The sequence below is a fragment of the Sycon ciliatum genome, chromosome 8 (assembly GCF_964019385.1).
Source record: "Sycon ciliatum chromosome 8, ocSycCili1.1, whole genome shotgun sequence".
NCBI lineage: Eukaryota > Metazoa > Porifera > Calcarea > Leucosolenida > Sycettidae > Sycon > Sycon ciliatum.
In genome coordinates, this window is record NC_088650.1 from 8,028,683 (window position 1) to 8,052,640 (window position 23,958).

The 23,958-nt window shown below is 49.1% G+C and overlaps 1 protein-coding gene and 1 non-coding gene across 2 annotated transcripts; both read left to right on the forward strand.

Moving 5' to 3' along the window:
* Positions 1-560: 560 nt before the first annotated feature.
* On the forward strand, positions 561-23,958 carry LOC135823174 (pre-mRNA-processing factor 6-like). Its single transcript, XM_065336017.1, has 23 exons — positions 561-867; positions 6,095-6,406; positions 6,985-7,246; positions 7,595-7,836; positions 10,209-10,273; positions 10,573-10,700; positions 11,586-11,712; positions 12,245-12,363; positions 12,591-12,638; positions 12,884-13,107; positions 13,371-13,440; positions 13,839-13,960; positions 14,211-14,304; positions 14,654-14,775; positions 15,161-15,254; positions 15,907-15,957; positions 18,769-18,843; positions 19,198-19,261; positions 19,674-19,743; positions 20,369-20,575; positions 21,842-21,892; positions 22,106-22,181; positions 22,786-23,958. The coding sequence occupies exons 1-23, from the start codon at positions 791-793 to the stop codon at positions 22,936-22,938; spliced, it is 2,853 nt and encodes a 950-aa protein (XP_065192089.1). The 5' UTR covers positions 561-790; the 3' UTR covers positions 22,939-23,958.
* Positions 21,565-21,636, forward strand: Trnae-cuc (transfer RNA glutamic acid (anticodon CUC)). Its single transcript has one exon. It is a non-coding gene; the product is annotated as a tRNA-Glu (tRNA).

A 23,958-nucleotide genomic window follows, 5' to 3' on the forward strand; every position in this document is an offset into this window, starting at 1 on the left:
TTTATTGGCTCAATACCGTACCCGAGCTTCGATTTACATCATGAGTACATAAACATTTGTGTAGATCTACTCTTGACTACACTGTATACTGTAAAAGCAGAAATTTTCGGTGGGGTTTTATTTTCGGTAACTTCGGTGCCGAAATTTTTACCGAAAATAAAACGCACCGAAATTGTCCGTATAGTACTAGCACACTTACCTGGAACGCGGGTTTACCGAAAATTTCCCTCCGCCGAACCACCGATTTTGGAGAATACCGAAAATATTACACCACCGAAAATTTCTGCTTTTTATACAGTACATGTACATCATGTATTTCATGTACATGATGATGTGTACTCGATCGTATACGCGTACTATAGTACATAGTATACTCTTGATTATCTTTCTTGTATAAAAAAAAGTGTAGTATGTCGCTGTTGTCATGGATTCAGGGAAATGGTGATCTTGAAAAAATATTCTCGCAAAAGCGGATGACGCGTCGGCGACGTCGCAACAACGTGAGTTATGACGCACGTTTCTCGACCTTGGAAGTACAATTGGAGATTTGAAATGAAAATTTCTGACTTCTTGCATTGTCGTAAAAATAGATCATCAAGAAATTTCAATGTCCTCTTTGTCATTGCCCAAAAGTACTCTCAGGTGTACGTGTACTCGTTGGTTGTAGAAGTGTGTGGGAGCGGGTATTCCTTCCACTGTGAACCAACAGGTGATCAGCAAGTTGTCGTCCCGCTAGATCAGGCCTTTCATTTTTTTCTCTTTGAAGGAGTAGGCAGATGCTGACGATAATATGAATATAGGAAAGAAAAAGAAGGCGTTCATTGGGGCCTCGGCTCCGCTAGGATATGTTCCCGGTCTTGGAAGAGGGTAAGTCACTCTTTGCCTACTGATCACTGCGGAAAATCGAAACGAATATCGGCGACTGCAAGCGAAACTAATGGACCACTTGCCATTTGTACAGATCCACGAAATCCCGTAGACCCGGAAGGGTGTTGAATGTGCAGGACCCTGTTGTGTTTTCTGCTATTTCCACTAAGAAATGGGGTCTGAAGACATTTCATACGAAAACCTTTTTCTGACAAAGATCTAGCTAGTCATTAGTTCTAACCCAAGTGAAGAAGCTGGAAAAGCGATTGCTGGTCATTGAATTGTGACGCGAAAATTGGTCAAATGCGCATGCATAGCACACATTCAACACCCTTCCGGGTCTACGGGATTCTACGGGATTTCGTGGATCTGTACAAATGGCAAGTGGTCCATTCACCCACACGGTTTACATGCTACTGGTTCACTGGCGTGGGCACATTTCGTACCAGCTCTGCAAATGACTGCAGAGTACATGTACAATGATAGCTGTATGTCACTTGCATGGGGACAGGGGTGTTTATTGTCTAGCTAGCTGCTCAATGGCACATAATAATATTATCACTCAGGCTGAGTGATGGTGTGAGTTGCGCCGAAGAGTACAAGAACTATAACAGGGAGGTGGGAAGCCAAAATAGCACTAGCTTCCTAACAAACTCCTGTCTACAAAGCTCAGGCTGTAGCTTGGCAATGTACACTCCCTGTTATAGTTCTTGTACTGTTTGGCGCAACCCACACCATCATTCAGCCTATTATCACTCACCGCCTATTCATGGCGGCATCAGAGCAACATCATCCCAAGCGTTTTGCTCAGGGTATTTGAACAAAAGTTGAAAAGAGAGATGCAACATTAAGAGAGGGGGGGGGATGATGATGAACAAGATATCAGTATAGAGTGTTTGGTCATAGTCAGTGAAGTAGCATCAACGTTAATCAATCGAAGCAACCATATGTGGACGATGAAAGGGTCGGGTGCTTAGTCAATGCCTGGCTAGTGGTAGCGACATAGCTGTCTGGTGCATCAGCTCGCGCCTAGCACATAGATAGGGACACAGCGACAACTTGGTTTGGGTTGTGATGTAACTGTTACGTTTCGTCCCGCCTAGACTCGTCGGGTAATCTTCTTGGACATGTTTGGTGCAGACATATGATGGTGGTGAGAGAAGGCATGCTCTTTATTCATTCATTTAGTTATATTTAAGGATTCCCCAAAGGCTAATGCCTACTGTACAGGCAGAAAATTTCGTCGGTCAATAATTTCGTCCAACTCCAAAGAAAGGGAGTTCGTCCGGTTGTAAATTTCGTCCATGGATCATGAGAGTATATTGTAAAGCTGGACAAATCGACATTAGTCCGGCATTTAATTTAGTCCAAAAGCTCCTTGGACGAAAAAGACGAAATTAAATTCCAGACGAATATTTCTGCTTATACAGTATCTAGGGGTCTCCAGGATCAAGAAGGTAAAGGGACATTTACTGCAATGGTGGAAAAAACATGGAAAAGAAAAGAAACTCGGATGTTGAGCCATAAATAAATGTAAAAGAGAAAAGGACATATGGATACGAGTTAAGAGTAACTCTCCATCACTGTAACATGATACTATATACAGTCAGAAAGTGCAATAACTAGGCACAAAACTGACAGAGTACTGAGACATGCGACGTCCTGACACCTAACTTCAACACATCTCCGTAGCGCTAACCGACAGCCTTCCAACTTGGAAGGTTCAAGGTTATGGAAAGACCAAAGAGGGGAAGGCAAGCGCAACGAAAACGAGCAAAAGCTACAGTCCCAAAGGAACAAAGAATGTCGATTGTTACTGGACGATGACGAGACCAGTACGATATTTGACAAAGCGGTCTAACTACAATTCGAAGCAGCAAAGCAGCACACCACCCAACTTGGGTGGGTCATAAAAAAAAACGTCATCGTCCAGTAACAATCGACATTCTTTGTTCCTTTGGGACTGTAGCTTTTGCTCGTTTTCGTTGCGCTTGCCTTCCCCTCTTTGGTCTTTCCATAACCTTGAACCTTCCAAGTTGGAAGGCTGTCGGTTAGCGCTACGGAGATGTGTTGAAGTTAGGTGTCAGGACGTCGAATGTCTCAGTACTCTGTCAGTTTTGTGCCTAGTTATTGCACTTTCTGACTGTATATAGTATCATGTTACAGTGAGGGAGAGTTACTCTTAACTCGTATCCATATGTCCTTTTCTCTTTTACATAAAAGAAAAGAAGATTCGGATTTGCCAGAACTTTGCAGCTTAGAGAGCATTCTGTAGGTTGGCGCTGCCGTCCACGATCAATGTTGCTGTCGATATGCTCCAGTATGGAAAATTGAAGATTGAGTTTAAACTTAAAGAATTAGCAGATGTGGACATAGAGTTCTCGCGAACTAATGACGGCTGTACAGGAGTGTGATGAGGCTTCTCAGGCCGAAGCGCGAGTGGGACACTCCGTTGCTGGGTGTGTTCCCTTGCAGAACATGCACCTGTGCTGGTAGCTGCAATTGGAAAAGGTGCAGTTCCCTTTGTTAAACATTTTGCAGATCGGCTTTCCGCTGGGCCCAGAGGTGGGGGCACGAAAAGGCGCGTTCAGTGAAGGCTTCGCTACACATGCCATGGTGGAGTGGCCTGTCCTCTTACATTTAGCACACACTGGCAGAGCTTGGCCGGTGAAGGACTGGGTGAAAAACTCCATGTGCAGGTTACCAATGCTGATACTGTGGTCCCTTGACATCGCCTGTCGCAACCGAGTGTCGTATTCTTGCACCGCAGCAAAACGATATTTTTTGCGCTGCTTGAACTACCCTTAGCTGGTGCTCCATGAGACCAGCACATGCGCCTGGTGCGCCCTCGCTAGCAATGATGCTAAAGATCGACCAGGCTTCGATCCAATCAGTAACATTTTTCAATTTTACGCCTGGGTGACGACACAGTAGAAATAAATTAGTGCGGACGCATCCGCAGAGCTTTCGTCAACCCGTAAGCGCTTAGCGGGTGGCTCCATTCCTACACAGCGGCTTGGCAATAGTGTTGCCAGCTCTACAAACTCAATGTTCCTGATCTTACTAATGGACTCAGTAGACACATGTGCAACGCAAGAGGGCATTCTTTTTACGCTAGCGGCTAATGGATCCATACCTTGTTCCGCCGTGGAATTATCGGTCGCCTGACTCGGGCCGGCTAGGTGGCTCAACGCGGCCGAGACAGCTGAAGAAGCCGCCTCGCTGATGGCTCTCAGCTGAGCCGGAGACAGCTCCATTGCCGACGACTGCCACGGAAGATAATAAATGCTGCTACACTGTACTTTACACTCTAAAAAAATCAAGCCCATCTGCTACTGCTAGCTGCCAGAACTGATGATGACACTGCGATCGCCACCACCAACTGCTGATACTGATGATGACACTGCGATCGCCACCACCAACTGCTGAGGTGCTTCGTGCCTGTAGGCTGTGTAGCACCACCGCAGCTTGGTCCGCCCTGCGTTGCCCCGGCGTCGTACTCTCGTACACAGCCCATGCTGCCGCACTCCAACATGTTACAATTCCAGGGGATGGCCCACGCCTGGTAAGAATTACAATCCGAGAAGAAAGAAAAAGGCCCAACCCTGCCCTGCCAGTTATTTGGACTTACGGGGGTTCATGGCAAATAATAAAAATAAAACTGCGCACGTTCGGGCTCTCCCCCTTCTCCGTGAAATTATAATACCGTAAAAAGAAAGCTAGAGGGAAAAAAAGAAGCAACAATGAGGAATAGGAGCTGGTTTAGGAACCACTTGCAGTCAGTTGTACAGGGCAGCGGGCCTCGGCGACGGCCAAGGTAGCAGATGCATCCGCCACATCACTGACGCGCATGGGGCGTCGCCGAGCACCACGCAAACAAACCATGCTGGAGCAAACCAGAGCAAAATGAAGTCGGCAGCAAATCCACGCCATTACTCTGTTGTACGGCTCCTTCGTCTTGTCGGACAGGAGCCCAGCAACCCGCTTATAGCAGGCTCATTGTCTGCAGTCGCTGCACATGAGCCTGGCCGATATGCAGCACACACTACTGTCCGACACCGTGATTGCAGCTGCACCGTGAACCGTGTCACTGCCAGGTCACCGCAGCTGATCTGCTCCATCTGCCCATAGGCCAGGCCTGACCGTGCCCACGTGGCTACTCCACCACCTTGCACCTTGCGATTTCAGCGCCCCTGCGGACTGGCAGCGAACAGCCAGGTAGTGTGGCATCCATTGCTGTGCTCTTCTCCGAGGTTAACTTTGTCTCGGTGACTGTTGCTATATCCGGGCAGGTGGTCTTGGCCGTGTGCTGGAACTCGCCAATTTACACATCAGGCCAAATGCATTAATTTTGTTATACCAGCAGTTTTTTAAACAAGGGTTCCTGAGTGGATGGCTTCTGTCGAGGGAAGACTGGTTAAACATGCGGGAGTTCATGAGTCCATCTTGGAATCAGGGTGCTCCGCAGAGATCGTGGACGCGTGGCGCCGTGCCTTTCCACTGGGTGTCCGGCCTGACAGAGGGTCTAGCTGGTCAGCAGTGCTGTCAGTTACTGGTAGGTTTCCTACATCGGTATGTGTGATGTGGGATGTACGTGTAAACCGTGTGCGGCACTGTATCAGTGGCATCGGCCCTGCAACGCCAGGTACGCGGGGTGACATTAATGTGGTCGGTGCGCATTGGCCAGGACATCTATTAATAAATAATCGACGCAGAGACAACACTTTTAAAATAGCAATATTACAGAGAACAAATTCTGCTGTCATCGACACACTACAATGAAGTCATGAAAGTTTTCCATAATCGATCTTCATGTCACATTCATCAGTGGAATGTCGTAACCCCCTTTGCACTCAGTCCTCTCTTCACTTCTATTGTCTCACCTTTCTTCATTCTATTTTAGCACTTTATTTTGTTCTCGTAACACACTATTGAATGTATATTTAATCATTGTTCAGCACGGATACTCTTCAGTCACGACATTCCTCTGATGAATGTGACATAATCGATTTTGGAAAACTTTCATGACTTCGTTGTAGTGTGGCGATGACAGCAGAATTTGTTCTCTCTATTGCTATTTTGCATCTATTAATAATTATTATGGCTTTTCCCGTTTTCATCTTTCCCTGAAACCAGGGTATATTATTTTAATTACTAGTAATACTATGCCTGATTCATGTCACTGACTGCAATCTACAATGTACGTTGTTTCTTCTCGTCGTTGCAGAGCTCATGGCTTCACGACGCGTTCCGACATCGGACCGGCTCGCCAGGCGTCGGACGTGACGGACGAGAGACACGCGCGGCCCGGCCGCCGTACGTTCGGACAGCAGGCGGCGGCAGAGGCAGCCAAACAGGGCCGTGGCGGCACCGGCGATGAGCCCGAAGAGGAGGACTTGAACGATACGAACTACGACGAGTTCAACGGTTACGGAGGCTCGCTGTTCTCCAGCGGACCGTACGACCAAGAAGATGAAGAAGCTGACAAGGTGTACGATGAGATTGATGTTCATATGGACCAGCGGCGAAAGACCAGAAGGTTCGTAGTTCTTAATTCCGCTGTGTACCGTTGCTATGTGATAACAGCGTTAGGCTCTATGCACTGCTATGGTCTACTGACTGCCGGGTGCCGAAGAGCTGGGTGGTTAGCCTCGTTGAATTGCCTGAAGAAAAAAACACAAAAATCGACAAATGAGTGTGGGGGGGGGGGGGGCTCAATCAGAGTAGGGGGCACTACACACACACACACCCCACCCTCCTTTGGCTAGAACCCTGGTGTAGTGGGAATTCCCCGTTCCGAATAGGGCAGCTTTCTGGCGAGCTGCTGCCAAGTATGAGGGATACTCAACAGATCCGTGCGCATTTCTGCTTTGCACGTGCCACAACATAGCGATCCTCTTCTTCGTGTTGAAATCTAGACCCAATCACTTGAAGCCGTGGACTCTAACCCAGGCACTTGTTCTTTGCTTGATTACTCTGCGTTTCACATGAAGCAGAGCCTCCCTACTACTGCCCTGACAACCACTGTTGTATTGGTAAATGGTGAGCAGTCATGAAATCGAATACACCCTGTCCCGGGCTTCTACTGCCCTGTCCCTTGGTGTTGTCTTGTTGCAGAGAGGACCGCATCCGAGAAGAGATGGAGAAGTTCCGTCAGGAGCGGCCCAAGATCTCGCAGCAGTTCAGCGACTTGAAGCGCGGCCTCGGCGAAGTGTCCAAGGAGCAGTGGGAGAGTCTGCCCGAGACCGGCAGCATTCGGCAGAAGCGCACCAAGACGACCAGCACGCGCCCGGACCGCTACACGCCCATCCCGGACAGCGTGATTGAGCGCAGTGCCAGCATCGGCGGTGTCACGGCATCGCTAGATGCTAAACAACAGGTACACACTCAACACCTGTCACTTTGAACACTGAGAAGAAGGACGCACTTCAGGCTCTTGAACAACATCTCGAATGTATACTAGTGAAAACTTTTGTTCAAGAGCCTGAAGGTGTGTCCTTATTCTCAGTGTTATTTCATTCAGTCTCCAAGGAAACTGTACATGTCACTTTTTGTCTTACTAATTGCTTTGCTATTGATGTGGAGGGGGAGCTCTGTCTTTGCCTAGACTTCTTCAGCGTATTGTCAACTGGTCTGTGTCTGTCTCCATACATGTATCTCTGTGCTAATACTCACCCGTTGTGTGCATGCGCATGTGTACACACGTGCCCGTTCTACCCGCTGTTAGAAATTCGGCGGCTTCACCACACCGTTCCCGGGCACCATGTCGGTGCTGAACAGTGGGTTCACGACGCCAGGCGGCTCTCGATCAACTATTGATCTCCAGCAGATGGGTGACGCCCGTAACAGTATGTTGGGGGTGAAACTCGATCAGGTTTCTGATTCGGTCAGCGGCCAGACGGTGGTTGATCCCAAGGGTTACCTGACAGATCTTAACAGCATGGTACCCAACTCTGGTGCCGACATTGAGTAAGTCGTTTTGCTTGCTGCTCTGTGTTGGCTGATGTGTGTGCACGTTTGTGTGTGTGTGTGTGTGTGTGTGTGTGTGTGTGTGTGTGTGTGTGTGTGTGTGTGTGATGCCATCTTTTCCATTCGCCAGCTCATCGAGAAATCGTACGAGCACCGTCAGAAGCTGTTCTGTGTCTTCGTAGACCTGAAGAAAGCATATGATTCCGTACCACGCCAAGCACTCTGGCTAGCATTGGGGAGGCTAGGCATTCCTGAAGGGCTCCTCAATCTAATCCAATCGTTCCACGAGAGCATGCAGGCAGCTGTGCGCGTCGGTGCCAGCACTACCGAGCCGTTTGCGGTCAACAATGGCCTCCGTCAAGGCTGTGTGATGGCCCCAGTACTTTTTAATCTGTACTTCGGTGTTGTGCTTGAGCGGTGGGCACAAGTGATGCAGGACAGCGACCATCCACCTGGCATCCCCATCCAATTTAGCATCAATGGCAACCTTTTCTCAAAGCCCGCTCGCCAGTCTACTGCCGCAATCATCAACGACATTGAGTACGCAGATGACGCGGTCTTGCTCGCTGAAGACCGCCCTGGTGCTGAGAAGTGCCTTGAAACATTCTGCACGGTTGCCTCTTCCTTTGGCCTCTGCGTCAACGCTGCTAAAACGAAATTTCTCGTGGCAGGTAGCCAAGTCAACATGCCTGATAGAGCCGATATGAACGTCAACGGTGATACTGTGGAGCACGTTCCATCCTTCATTTATCTAGGGTCCGTCGTGACACCGGATGCCCGCTCCTCTACTGACGTCAGTCGCCGCATAGCTGAGGCTTCCAAAGCCTTTGGAGCTCTTCTTCCAGTCTTGTCGGATCGCTCGCTGTCATTAGTCAGTAAGCGAAAGCTATACGTGGCCTGTGTCTTGTCCATTTTGCTGTACGGCAGTGAGTGCTGGACGCCCTTGAAAGCTGATAGTAGACGTTTGGATGCCTTTCATCATCGCTGCATCCGCACAATATTAGCCATCCCTCGCAGTCAGCAGCAATCCGATCGCATCACGTCTGCGCAGTTACGTCGTCACTGGGGTGACCCAGTGCCACTCTCTGTTAAGATGCGCCATCGTCGTTTAGAGTGGCTTGGTCATGTGGCTCGGATGTCGGAGGACCGTGTCCCATTGCAGCTGTTGTTTGGTCGTTTGTTGGCTGCGCGCCCCTTCTGCGGTCCCAGGCGTAGGTGGAGAGACGTTGTGGCTACTGACACGAAGTCCATTCCAAACTGGTTTGATTGCGCACAAGACCGGTCAGCTTGGCGAGAGCAGGTTCTGGTTTTTCAGCCTCCTCGGGCAGTAGAGAAATCCGTACTCTGCTCATCTTGCAACCGGGCTTTCTCTCGTCCTCAAGACAAGGCACGGCACAAGTGTTTGGCTGAGCGCCAACTTCCCGTCCACCAACAGCGTGGTTCAGCACAGTGCGTCAGTTGCTGCCGATGGTTCCGTAGTAAGGGTGGGCTTGCAGTTCATCGCTGCCAGCCTGCACTCCCTGAACATGCAGATACGGCATTGACGGCGTCTCTCGCTAGTTGCTGCTTCCAGCATTGTCAACGCTGCAATCGCTGCTTCAAGTCCCGGGCTGGTTTTAACCGCCATAACTGCAACCGTGGAAAACGTCTTGCTGCAGCCGATAGGGAATCACTGCCGCTGATCTGCATGCATTGCCCGAAACGTTTCCGACGACAGCAAGATTTGACGAGGCACCAGAAGTCCTGCCAATGACGGTGCACTCCAAACTCTGGCCCCCCCCCCCCCCCCCGGGGGTGACATTGCCCAATGGGCAGTCATGCTATAGTAGTAGTAGTGTGTGTGTGTGTGTGTGTGTGTGTGTGTGTGTGTGTGTGTGTGTGTGTGTGTGTGTGTGTGTGTGTGTGTGTGTGTGTGTGTGTGTGTGTGTGTGTGTGTGTGTGTGTGTGTGTGTGTGTGTGTGTGTGTGTGTGTGTGTGTGTGTGTGTGTGTGTGTGTGTGTGTGTGTGTGTGTGTGTGTGTGTGTGTGTGTGTGTGTGTGTGTGTGTGTGTGTGTGTGTGTGTGTGTGTGTGTGTGTGTGTGTGTGTGTGTGAAAGAGAGAGAGAGAGAGAGAGAGAGAGAGAGAGAGAGAGAGAGAGAGAGAGAGAGAGCGTGCGTGCATGTATGTGTGCGTGTGTGTTGAAAGAATATCTTCCTCGTATTTGGCATGTTTATAACAATTTCCAGCACGTTATTAGTAAGATATGCACATACATGTACATGTACATCGGTGACACAGATGCCAATGATATCTGGTATGACTGTGATGTTGTCCAGACGCACTGATTATAAATCTGCTTGATATGCTCTTCTCCTCTTCTTCTTTGCTGTCAGAGACGTAAAGAAAGCTCGCCTGCTCCTCAAGTCTGTCACCTCCTCCAACCCGAAGCATGGTCCAGGTTAGTTTTAGCTGCTGCTGCTGCTGTAATGCCGCCTGTGTACAGACACAGGCGGCATATTGTGTCAAATCAATGCCATTAACCCAACTGGCTTTCCAAAGTCCCGGCCCCAACAAAATGCAGTGTTAGATTGGCGGAAGTTCCCAATCCTGGTTCCATACTCTGATTGGGGCGAGTTGCCATCGTGCGAATAAAGAATAATAGCTCAACTCGTCAATTGTTTTTTTTTCTCTTTGTGTGTGTGCGTGCATGCGTGCGTTCATGTATGTGGGCGTGCATGTGTGTGACTGCACTGACAGGCTGGATTGCTGCTGCTCGTCTTGAGGAAGTCACCGGTGCCATGCAGAGCGCCAGGACTATGATCCTGCACGGCACGGAGTCCTGTACCAAGGTCGAGGATGTCTGGATGGAGGCAATTCGCTTGATGGTACGTAGGAGCTCTCACCAGAAAGAAACACCTTGTTATTCCGTTGGTGTTACTCTGCATCAAAGCCAAGGCATTTTGCTTGTTCCAAACAAACCCATAGCATGCTCAGCTTAGGGAAAGTTTGATAGTCGATGACTGCGTCATGGTTCTCAAGGTCTCTTCAGCTTTCAGTTGCATGTGTCCCGGATATGCAATTCAATAGATTTTTGGTTGGAGGAAAGCAAATCAGCACACGAAGCACAGAAGCCATATAATTTTTTCGACTCTCACTTCACCATTCAAGCACGTGCGCGCAACAAATCTCACCTTGCTGTGCTGGAGGCAGTGTACATTGCCAAACTGAAGCCTGAACTGTGCGTGCAAAAGAAGTATGTGCGAAAGTTGTCACTGTTTTGACATTGTAGTACCGTGGTCCCCACTGTGGTCTGATACTGGTAATATTCATTGTCTCACTGTGTACTTGGCGCCACTGGCGCTATCTTTTAAAGTGCTATTTGGTCTATGCTCTAACCGCCAAATATGCTGCTGGCGCCACTAGCGCTATTTTTCAAGTGCTATTTTTGTCAATGCTCTGCCCGCCAAAAGTGCCGGTTACAAGGACTTGCTTACTACCTTGTTAATCACCATTGTATTCGACCTGAAGAGTAATGGCATGAAAGGCCTAGTCGAAAAAATTATATGGCTTCTGTGCTTCGTGTGCTGATATGCAGTCCACTGTATGTATCCTGGATATGCAGTCCACTGTATGTGCCACTGGAAATCTTCCTCTCTACGTTTCATGTGGAGAATGTCCCATGTGTGATATTTTAGGAACCTGTCCTGTTTCCTTTCTGACCAGCATCTCTGCAATCTCCCTATAGTGCTCTGTTCTCTCGTGCCTTTCAGCAACCCGACCAGAAGAAGTCCGTGGCGGCCAATGGGCTGAGACACCTGCCGAACTCCGTCAAGCTCTGGGTGAAGGCCACCGAGCTGGAAGACGAGAAACCGGCCAAGCGGCGTGTGCTGAAGAAAGGTATGTGTGCTGAAGAAAGGTATGTGTGCATGACCCTGTCTTGTTTCATAGTAGGATTTATGTTCCCTTCAATCCATGAATGACTCAAGATTTTTTATCACTACAAAGTTCCCAAGTGTATTTTCCAGACACTTATTTTGAATATGCGAAAAGCTGTAACAACCAAGATTTTGTGATTCTTGAGAAGCATTCCAGTTGAGGACATTTTTGTCCTGCTCCCCACACCCTGGTGTCCCAGTATCCACGTGGCTCTTAGACATAGTACTTGTCTTCAATTTCCACAGCACGTGTGAATGCACCAGATGGGTAAATGGTGGACACCCATGCGTTTGTAACATGCACATGGTGTGTGTGCTCGTGTCGCATACCAGCTTACACCTGTATTGTGTGTGTGTGTATGTGTGCGCATGTGCGTGCATGCGTGTGTGTGTGTGTGTGCGCGCACGCGCGTGTTCGTGCATGTGTGTGTGTGTGTGTGTGTGTGTGTGTGTGTGTGTGTGTGTGTGTGTGTGTGTGCTGTGCCCCTGGACAGCTCTGGAGCAGATTCCCAACTCCGTTCGTCTGTGGAAGTCGCTGGTGGAGCTGCACGACCCCGAGGAGGCTCGCTTGCTTCTTGGCCGCGCTACTGAGTGTTGTCCTACTAGTACAGAGGTATGGGTCAGGTGTGTGTGTGTGTGTTCATGCTTGCCCCTGTGTAGATTGTGTGCATTCCTGTGCCCGTTCAGCGGGTTTTCAGAATATTTTCCTATCTCGCTGCCGGTAGAGTCCCAGTGGTGTGATTGCTTACCCGTGTTTGTGTTTGTGTGTTTGTGTTTGTGTGTTTGTGCATCTGCCTGTGTATGTACCGCACATGTGTTTGTGTCTGTGCTCATGTACAGCTGTGGCTGGCACTGGCGCGACTCGAGACCTACGACAATGCAAGGAAGGTAGGTGGATGCCTGAGATCTGTGCCACACGGTACATCCCTGCACTACATGCTCGATTTCCTCCTAATTCTCTCCCCGGAGGCCATCATCAGGGTTCACACACACACACACACACACACACACACACACACACACACACACACACGCACACACACACACGTAGAGTAACACCTGCGACCAATGCTTCTGGTCGGTTGTTAAAACAAGTTTCACTGCATTCCATTATTGTGTGTGTGCGTGTGCAGGTGCTGAACAAAGCACGTGAGAATATCCCGACCGACCGGCAGATCTGGGTTACTGCTGCTCAGCTTGAGGAAGCCAATGACAACATACCCATGGTACTGAAGATTGTAGAGCGTGCCGTGACGTCACTCACCAATAACATGGTGGAAATCAACCGAGACCATTGGATCGAGGATGCCGAGAAGTGCGAGAAGGCCAGCAGCATTGGTACCGCCCAGGCCATTATGTAAGTTTGCACGTGGGTGTGGGCGTGCGTGCGCGTGTGTGTGAATGTGTGTGCATGTGTGTGAATGTGTGTGCATGTGTGTACGGGTGCATTTAAAAGTGGTGGCGGGAGTGACTCGATTGATTCATCTTGGATGACTCTGCTATGTGGTGGTGCTCGCTTCACCTGCATGGTCCGGGATGTGCACTTACATGCCGTAACGTCATACTTTGTTCTACGTGGTGTCTGTGTGCGGGGCTGTGTGTGCACTTGTAACTTTACAGCCAAACCATTATTGGCCACAATGTTGAAGAGGAGGATCGCAAGCATACGTGGATGGAGGATGCCGAGAGTGTGAGTGTGTTTCTCTGTAGACTTTCCATGTTTCTGCCACGCAGAACCTTCACTTTATATTCACATTACAGGATTTCTAGGTAGCTCTGTGTTTAAACAATCCAAACAATAAGACGACGGAAAAAAGTGTTTTAACTCTGAGTTTCACGCACTATTAAAGCGATCATCAGAAAACGGTAACTCTCAGTAGCTCTGTGTATATCGATGATCATTGAGTTAAATTTGCCCGGGTTGTGTCATCAATCTGTGGGGATTAGTAGGCCTGGGTATGCGGGGCGAGGGGGTGCTTTCTTTGTACTGTCCGGATTCATGAGTTCATAAATAATGACTCAGTGGGGGACGTACACTGACCTGTGCTATATTGTGTGTCCTTGTGGCCTGTTGACTGTCGTTGCCAGTGTGTAGCACATGGCGCATACGACTGTGCCCGCGCCGTGTTTGCACACGCACTCGGCGTCTACCCCAGCAAGAAGAGCATCTGGTTGAGAGCGGCGCACTTTGAGAAGAGCCACGGAAGCAGGTACGCCTTGGATCGGTCATGTTGTGTTTGGCAGGTGCCGCCAGCAGCACTACCTGCAGCTTGTGCCGGTGCTGTACTGCTGCCATAGATGATGGATGCTGTGCTTTTTGAATTGTTTTTCATTTATGCACATTCAAGTTGCAGCTGCTTTAGCTTGGTTTTGTGCTGCTCATCGGGGTCTGTTGCCTATTCTTCTACCAAGCTATCATCCATGTACTCTGTGCTGTTGTTGCTACTCTGTGCTGCTCAGGGAGAGCCTGGAGACGCTGTTGCAGAAGGCTGTGACGTACTGTCCGAAAGTGGAGGTACTCTGGCTCATGGGCGCCAAGTCAAAATGGCTGGCGGTAAGTACCCTGTCATGTGATACTGGATACTGTAAACCGCCCAATATTCGCGTCACTAAACCTTTGCGATATCTCAGAACCGAAAAAAAAACTCTCGGAACGAGCGAGTTTATGATGGCAAATGTTCGTGGAGTACTGTGGCCACACGTACACACCCACTGTTGAAGTTTGATTTCACGATGGTTAATATTTGCGCTGTGCTCTTCTCGCAAAATTAGCAAACATAATATAGGCGTTTGATGACTACACTGCACTGTACGAGTACTCTGGTTGTTTTATGTGTACCCTTAACCTGTGCGTATTGCTGATGCTCTGTCGTACTCATCACTGCTGTCTTGTGTCACCGCAGGGCGACGTGCCCGCCGCTCGGTCAATCCTGGCGCTGGCCTTTCAAGCCAACCCGAACAGCGAGGACATCTGGCTGGCCGCCGTCAAGCTGGAGTCTGAGAACAACGAGGACGAGCGTGCCAGGTGCGTGTGCTGGCCACTGGTTTGCGATTGCCACGCACTGTGTGTGTGTGCTCAGCTCTGTGGGCGATGTCTGGGTGATGTGTGTGTTTTGGAGTTTCTGTTCTCTGTGTGGCCGTACATTATGTTCATACCCCCTGTGTTCGGCTCGGTAGGGAATGGCTGGGTGATGCTTGTGTGTGTTGGAGGTTCTGTTCTCTGTGTGACTACACATTGTATCTGTTGTTTATCCCCACCTTTACGCCATCCATCCTTTCAACGTGCGTTGCCATTTGGTTCAACGTGTGTGTGTGTGTGTGTGTGTGTGTGTGTGTGTGTGTGCATGCGTGTATGTGCACTTGCATCTGTGTTGTCTGTGCTTGTGTCACCGTCCGTTTTTGTGTTGCAGGCGCTTGCTGCAGAAGGCCCGTGAGCAGGCCGGCACAGCGCGTGTGTGGATGAAGTCCGTCAAGCTCGAGTGGGTGCTAGGAAACATCAGTGGTGTGAGTGATAACATACTTAACTGGCAGGAACTGTCACATACCGTACTATCTCCGTTATAGGCCTCGGGCTGTACTTTTCCAACCAGTCCAGGCCCTGGGCTTCTACTAGAGACTGGGCTTATAATTTTTCAACCATATGGCACATGTACATTGGTTTTTCTTTAATACTACACCCGTAGCACAAAGTTTCCCGCCGGGTACCGTGAATGAAATTGTTGTGCTTCCTGGTGCACTGAGTCTGTAGTTTTTTATCTCATGGGTAGCGGGCTTGCGCCACAGCATGTGTGTATGTGATGCTGTGTGACGTCAAACATGTTCTCCATGTAAGCGCTGCGCTTTTGTTGGAGACTGCACTTATATATCTTCGAAGGGCTCGTAGAACGCGCTTATAATAGCTACTTTCAGGGTGCATCGGCCATTGGGCAGTTCGATAGCCAATTGAGTCATCTTTCCAAGATTCCTTTTGAGTCTCTCTCCCCTCTACCGGGGAGACCCACGTGACCAGTTTTAGCAATGAACAAGTTCAAGTGTGCGTGTGCGTGTGTGTGTGTGTGTGTGTGCGTGCGTGCGTGCGTGTGTGTGTGTGTGTGTGGTGTATATTTGTTTGTTGTCTGGTCACACTCTGTCATCCTGCGGTTCTGTTGTGTGATAGGCTGTGCAAATGGTTGAGAAGGCTCTCACACTCTATCCGGATGCGCCAAAGGTCAGTTGCTCTTTGTTGATGATGTGGAATGTGGTTTACAGGCTTAAAAGTATGTGTATTGCAACCTATGCCTTGTGGAGAAATTAGCAATCGCGCAGTCACCCAAGCACTTATCTCTCAACAAGAGGAGCGAACGTGTCCCAAAGTGCCTCTACGAGAACAACTCCACGAGAATAATTACTACTAGTACCTTCGGAACTTCGAACCATCCACAGGCAATACCTGATCAAATGGCAGACAACCAGCTCCAGTACTATGCATATCACTGGAGACTATTATTCACGCAATTAGGACGGAAACGAGCATCAAAATTCCTTATCGATTACCTTTGTTTCTTAAAATGATCGAGTAATCGATTATAGGTGTGAAAAAATCGGTTTTGTACTACTTTTGGATTGAATGTTATGGAAATCAAAAAATGTGAATAAAATATTCCATCAGATAATAACACTGTAGAAAACAGCATTGTCACCAAGGCTTTCCCAGGAGACTTTCAGAGGATGAGAGCATTTGAACAGTGGAAAACTAAGAATAATGAAACTAACAACAACAGAAGGGAAAACGCCAGGTTTAGAAATGGCAGAACACTTGTGGATAAGTGCATTGAAATGAAGAAAGTGGTGGGATTTAGCCCATGTATCACACGATAGATACATTCAAGACTTCTATGGCGTGCTACAATGGTTACCAGGTATAACCACGAGGAGGTACCCACCAATTATACCCAGAGCCTGGTTTTTCGGCGCCAGTTACCCCCAACATTGTTTACACTTTCGCCTCCGTATAGGGAGTTGGTGGGACTTTGCATGGGTGCTGAAATCAGCCGGTAACGCAGCATTTACAAAGGAGTGGGAGCTCAACCCCGCACCCACTGCGCCATACACATACCTTTGAAAGTGTCTGCTCGTCAGATCCGCTCATCAAAACCCGGCTGTCCTGAGGGAAGCGAATTGGCTGCCATTCTTTGCTGGCCTGCGGAGAACTGACGGAGGATGGACCTTCCGGCACTTGTAGCACTTGAAATTGTCTCTCCTGTATTGATCACCGCGGTTTCTTACGGGAGCACAGCCACCTTGGTATATCTCAAAGCACTCCATGCACTCGACTAGGGCATCGAACGGCACAGGCGTTGCACGAAAGCAAAACCGTGCGTCCACCTCTAGAGGGGCGCCAGAATCAGTGAAATGTACACCCTTCCACCGACACCTTGGAAATGGAGTGAATCTACCATTTTCAATGCAAGACGATAGATGGCCCGCGCATCTTCTTCTGGCTGAAACACGCCGTGGATGGATCCTTTCCAACTGACAGCTCAACGGCAAAGGCTATGGCAAACAGACCGCAATCGGCTGAACCAGTTTGCCGCTGCACTGATGGCTGGAACATGCTAAAGCTCTCGTCATGTGGGTCACCATAGATGCAGGCAAGCTGATTTTCCAGATGGAGAGGAACAGCATTCGGACCCATACTGTCGCACAGCGTTACCTGCTTGTCGGGTAGTATTCGCGACGAAGTAACCCAGTGAAAGCATCCGGTGTGATGGACTTGGATGTGCGGAACATCACCACCATACTCTCTCGTAGTGTCCTGCTTGAAATTCATGAAATGTCCACAAAGCACATCCTCCAGACCTGGCCCATGCCAAAGCAGCCGACTTCTGATGACATGTGTAGCCTGATCGATGACTGCGTCAGACAAAGGTCTGCCTAATTTAGCAGCATCATAGTCGGGCTGGTACATCACACCTTTCCACTTTTGGTCCGGTCGCCTCTTTGCAGAAGGTTCGAGAACCCACCACTTCTTCCGTCGCCTGAAGAACAGAGAAAGACCAGAGCAATCGATTAACTGGCAATGCCAAGACACCTTCAGCACTTCCCTATATCATTACATTCAGGAGACTCCTGGACGAGTGGACATTGAGAGCCTTGTGGACGGAGTATATGGATATATATGGATGTGCGTATTGGTTTGCAGGGGACATGTATAACATAATATAGTATGTGGTGTTCCAGCGATTCGCTACATCCTGGATTACCTTGAGTGGTGCCGATGTTGCTTTCAGTTGACTTTGCTAGTTTGCCAGCGTCTCTGCAGCCAAGCAGGATTGTTTAGAAATGGCCCACGAGCCGTCGACATCTGAACAACAATGTGTCCAATCCTCTTTACACCAAGTGCATGTCGTATGACCGTTTGCAGGTAATGGGGTTTTGCACCTATTGGATCTCCACTCACATCGGTCATACTGCTGACGGCTTGCTGCTATCATATTAAATATGATAGGAGCAAGCCGTCAGCCTAGCGCCATCCCTCACAAAGCAATCGTCGTGAGGGATGGCCACCACTTGGTCTAACTTGATTCCGATTCTCTTGGCCACCTGCTCAGTGAATTGAGAGAGGTTGTCGGCTGTGTGACTTCAGTGGAATCTGCCTGTCTCCAATACACAACTCAACAGTTCCACTCCGCGTTGATGAAGTGCGCTGTGTGAGTGACAAAGGATTGGGTGGCTGAGTGAGGATGTCCAGCCACCTGTGGTCATGAACACACCAGCGGATCCATCAGTCACCAAAAGAGCCTGCAACTCCTGCTCACAAGCTTTATGTCGTTTCCACGAGATTGCAAATGCTGGTTCTTGACGGTGGCTTGTGCGAAGGCTGTGTGAAATGGAGAAGGTTGACAAATGTGTGTGTATGTGTATATGTCTGGGTCTGGGTCTCTGTACGTGCGTGCGTCGTGTGTGTCTGTGTCTGGGTTTTGTGTCTGTGTGTGTGTGTGTGTTTGTTTGTTTGTTATTGGCTTGTGCTGTTCTTCAGCTTTGGATGATGCAAGCACAATTAGCGCTGACGCTTGGTGGTGTCGAGAAGGCACGGGAGTATTACAGTCTTGCAGTAAGTTCTGTGTTGTGTCCGCCCTACCGTGATCTCGTTCATTGGTGCTCTTCCAAGTCTGTTTTACTGTTGCATGACGTACTGTGCGGGAGATGTTTAGCTGTGGTGCTGCTGTCTCTGTAGTGCTGCTGGTATGTGTCATTGAGTCTTGACATTTTTGGAATTCAGCTGATCCCTCTCTCTCTCTCTCTCTCTCTCTCTCTCTCTCTCTCTCTCTCTCTCTCTCTCTCTCTCTCTCTCTCTCTCTCTCTCTCTCTCTTTTCTCTCTCTCTTTTCTCTCTCTCTCTCTCTCTCTCTCTCTCTCTCTCTCTCTCTCTCTTTTCATTTATACATTCCCTTGTACCCTTGTTACAGGTGAAGAAATGCTACAATTCGGTACCTCTGTGGCTGCAGCTGTCCGCTCTCGAAGAACAGTGTGGTAAGCAGTGTAAAACATGTGCAGTAAAGCATAGCTCTTCATCAACTATGCTTGGCAAAGTGGTGAACTCCAGACAATCTAGACTCTTCTTCTGTTATCAGGACAGTGTAGTACGATCACAGGTGAAGCCCAGGGTACACATCAACCTGTTCCCAGCCAGCTATGTCTGCAAGTCCGAAATCAGCACGATGATAGTACGGCACTCTTTTTCAACATGGGGACAGTTAGCAAAACACTGTTTCTAATGACGAAATCAGCCTGGTTGCATGATTCTGGGCATGCTACGGACCAGGTGGAATACGCCTTCGCAAGCCGGGTCATTAATAATACACTCGCCTGAAATGTCAGTCCTTGGGAAGTTGCATGTTATTTCCTCGATGGTCATGCGCTGTGTCTGTTTGCTTGCCTTCAGGAAACTTGACCAAGGCTAGATCTGTACTGGAGAGAGGTCTGTTGCGTAATCCGCGTACTCCAGAGCTTTGGTAAGCTACCCATTCTGCAATACTAGTAGGTCGTGCTGTTTTGAACAGTGACTGTACCCCGAGGTCCTGTACAGCTGAGGTTCACTAACTGGGATAGTTCATTGCAGGGTCCTCAAAAGTAGTACAGTAACGCTCACTGAAATCCCACCCACAGTGCAAAGCCGGCACCCTGGACCAGTTCCGACTACATCACGTTACTTGTACATGTGTACGTCCAGCTGCATTCGTTCCACTTCCAGGGCGTCAAGAGCCGTGCAAGTTAAGGGCGCCAGATGTGTACTCCTGGTCTGATATCACGGAGCACAACTGCACCTGTACAGTTCTTATATGGCATAGTATGTTTCATCGAGGGTACTTTATACAGTATACTAATGTCTCCATGTCTTCACTTGTTACTAGTTAAGCCCATCATTCTACTTGTTGAGCCCCTGACAGATCGAGTGCTAAGTTTGTTCATGACGCCAGTGAATCACTCTCTTCTCTTCCTCCTCCTCCTCCTCCTCGGTCTCTCTCTCTCTCCCCCTCTCGGTTTCTCTCTCTCTCTCTCCCTCTCGGTCTCTCTCTCTCTCTCTCTCTCTCTCTCTCTCTCTTTCTTGTTCATTTGTTTGTCCCTTCGTGGTTGTAGGCTGCAGTCAGTCCGCATCGAAGAGCGTTCCGGCAATAGCAGCGTTGCCAAGACAAACATGGCCAAGGCCCTGCAGGACTGCCCCAGCGCTGGCACACTCTGGGCGCACGCAATCTTCATGGAGTCGCGCAAGCAGCGCAAGACGAAGAGCGTGGACGCCCTGAAGGCTTGCGAACACGATTCTCACGTACTCCTCACCGTTGCAAAGTAAGCTACGGGCTGTCGATGTGCTCTGAAGGAACTTACATTGGTCATACTGTGTTTGAACGCTCTTTAATACTTATAAACTTCAGCAGTAGTCTGTGCTGTGTTTCGACACCAAACACAAAGTCGCCGGGGGAGACGAGTCGGGTCCCCTCTGTGTTGCCTTGCATGCGTGACCTCGAAAGTAAACCGTTCTTGGTATGGCATGGTTGAGGTTTATCGTGGGCGCACGCTGGTTGGGCAGCGCACAGGGAGTCCGATGCTTTGCCAAACGAGATACGGATTTGTCTCCAATTGGCGGCGGCCATTCCAGGCGGTCCAGCAGCGCCCTGAGATTGGAGGGCTGCATTGCGTAGAACGTCCTGGGTTGATCGCACTGTGGAGTGGTCGGTGGAGTGATCAGTGGTAGACCAGGGATAACAGCAGATGGGTTCAGAGGCTCAGCCATCCGGGATGCTTGTCTTCCAGGATGTCCAAGACTGTGGAGTCACCGACCATGGTGTCCAAGTGGTGCAAGCCTGTCCTCCTGTGCCTGTCCTCCAAGTATGGTGATTGCAGCGCTGGTGTTGCCCGCCTGGAAGTGTGCACTCATAAGTGTTTTAAAATTAAATATTGTCTGTGGGGTACATTGGGGGGGGGGGGGAGGGGAGGGGAGGGGGAGGGGAGGGGAGGGGGACCTGGGTGTCGTCCACTCGCAGTTTGGCACGTGCATTTGTAAACTTGGGCAGTTCATGTCTCGTGAAATTGTCACTACTCATACACTTGGCCATAGAGGTTGATTGTTTTCACAGTTCTAGCCTCCATGTGCTGCGGTGTATACTTTTTGAAGTCATGTGCATGAATAGTATTCCCCTCCCCCTATACTTGCGTCCAGGAACTAAAAGCCACCTGCCGCACACATGCTTGATGCTAGCACTTGTACACTAGTTTCTGCACAACGGAAAGAGGAGAGTGTGTACTAGAGTCAACTTGGTGATCACTGTTCATGTGTCTCCCATATGGTCTAGTGGTTAGGATTCGGCGCTCTCACCGCCGCGGCCCGGGTTCGATTCCCGGTGTGGGAACTTATCTTTTTTTTTCTTACTGTCCCTTTGTTCTAATGAACACACGTACCTCCAGTTGACCCATGGTGATTTTGGTCTCTTCGGCTTCCTCTCTGTTGTTTTTTTTCTCTTTTATTCTTGGTGTGTAAATGGTGAATAGCTTTCGTGGAGACTAAAAACATACCATCATGTGTATTGGTGTTGTTCTATTCTAACATGTTCATAGAATGATGTGGGCAGAGCGTATTACAAGCAAAGCAAGAGACTGGTTTGGCAGGTATGTGCGGTGTTTGATATGGTATGTATTCGTTTCCCCGTGCCGGATCAACAGCACCGGATCATGTACAGTTGTTCATGGCAGCAGCAGGCGCTGTCTGATGCAAGAACAGAAATGGCATTTCTATTGAATGTTGTGCAGTCATGTATATGTACATGTCTTGGTGATCGCTGAGTTGTTTTGATTTTTCCGCGTGTCGTTTCTTGTGTTCAGGACGGTGAAGATCGACCCGGATCTAGGCGATGCCTGGGCGTATTACTACAAGTTCGAACTGAAACATGGCACAGAGGTATGCACATGTGTTTGAACTCTTCAGTTTGTGTTTGTGCATGTGTAGTGATCCTATATGCGGTACATGTATGCCACTGCCTTGTGCGTATTCTCTGCGATCACTCATCTGTCTCATTAGCAGCCACCTGTGTGTTGCTGACAGTCGTACTGTCAGACTGCGTTACAGAGTGGCATACAGATAAGTTACTGGAGGATCACATGTCATACGCGCATGTGTTGTGTGTGTTGACTTGTGTGCGTGTACGTGTGCTAGGTAGGGACCCTACCGTAGGGCACATGCAGCTCCTCGTATGGAAAACGATTTGCTCCATGAGTCAGACTTGCATAGGCTCTATTCCAATGTTTCCCTTGTCTAGCTGTATCATATCTGTGACAAGTGCTGTCATTGTGGTGTACGGTACACTGATGCTGTGTTCCACTGCTTACTGTATGCCTGCATGTATTCAGCAGTGATGTAAAGGAATTTTGAACTCGGATGGTCAGTTTTGTGCCATTTTGTCGCACTCGCTGACTGTATATGATCTGGCTACGTTGGTGGACGGTTAGTCATAACTCGTACCATTTTTGTCCTTCTCCTTTTTAATTGTATTGTCCCACTGCAGGAGCAACAACAAGCAGTGCTGAAGAAAGCAGTTATCGCCGAGCCGCATCATGGTGAGGAGTGGTGCAAAGTATCCAAGACAATCGCCAACTGGCGTAAGAAGACCGAGGAGATCCTGCGGCAGCTGGCCGCCTCGCTACCAGAGCCCTTGTAAAGCTGGGCGAGTACACGCTCGTGATTGGTGTGGGTCGTACTGAACAATGTCAAGTCACGTAGAGGGGGGTATCTCACCGTGGTGGGCTGGCTCAGCCTGGTCTACCCTACCCACACGTGCTGCATGCACTGGTTGTCGCTTACCGCCCGACAGAGATGATGACGAGGCTGCCGAAGCTGGCCCCGTGTTGCTCTCTAGCATCCCACACTGGTACCGCTGCGCATACACACAGAGAGAAGGCTGGCATTGTGTTTGATCTCCTGCTGCTTGAACGTGGTGTGCGAGTAACACAGCTGTCATGTGAAAGGAGAGCTGTAAACGCTGTATGCAGCATGCCGTGCTTGCAAGCAAGCCTGTGATCCCACGGCATCTCCTGCACCAGAATTTGCTGCAGGCTTTTTTTAAGCTTTTGACTTGTCAAGATCGTAGTTAGTCTTGACTTGTGTTATCGTGTATCCAGTGACAGTGGTTGTGCTTTGTCGTGATTCAAACTTCAATGATTACAGCACGTTGGACGTGCTTCTCGTGTGGGCTACATGCATTCCCGGCAATGTTCCGGAGCAGCTGCAGAGAAGTCCCTGGTTGCTAGCTGATGGCGGGTTACATGCCTGTTTGTACATAGTTGTTTATTTTATTTTGTAAATTTGATGTTCCGTTGCATGAGTGATTCTGAATTCTGTACAGTTGTTTTGACCCCAAACTGAGCAAAAACGGCCATCGGTGGGTGCATTTTGCCAGGTTTTTGAAGAGTGCCCGGTTTTCCTGGCGTGTGCTTTCTGCTGTGCCGTTGCCGTTTGCTCTCTCTTTTCCCACCTTCTTCGCCGTGTAAATAGCCGCTGATTTTTCCTGCTGTGCTTGTATCATGAATGGTATGCGGTATGCCTTGTATGTCGAGGGTTCTTTTCTTTTCTGGTGTTAGAATAATAATTTATTATTCTTTCCAAACATAGTCATCCTACTGCGCTTGTTACATCTTTGCCATGCATTTAATTCCGGATGGGGTGGCCATTCTCAGCTGGG

Excerpts from the sequence above, each read along its gene's own strand:
- LOC135823174 (XM_065336017.1), top strand. The coding sequence starts at position 791 with ATGAATATAGGAAAGAAAAAGAAGGCGTTCATTGGGGCCTCGGCTCCG. Across the intron at positions 868-6,094 it reads GTTCCCGGTCTTGGAAGAGG|AGCTCATGGCTTCACGACGC; the intron begins GTAAGTCACTCT and ends TCGTCGTTGCAG. Across the intron at positions 6,407-6,984 it reads CAGCGGCGAAAGACCAGAAG|AGAGGACCGCATCCGAGAAG; the intron begins GTTCGTAGTTCT and ends GTCTTGTTGCAG.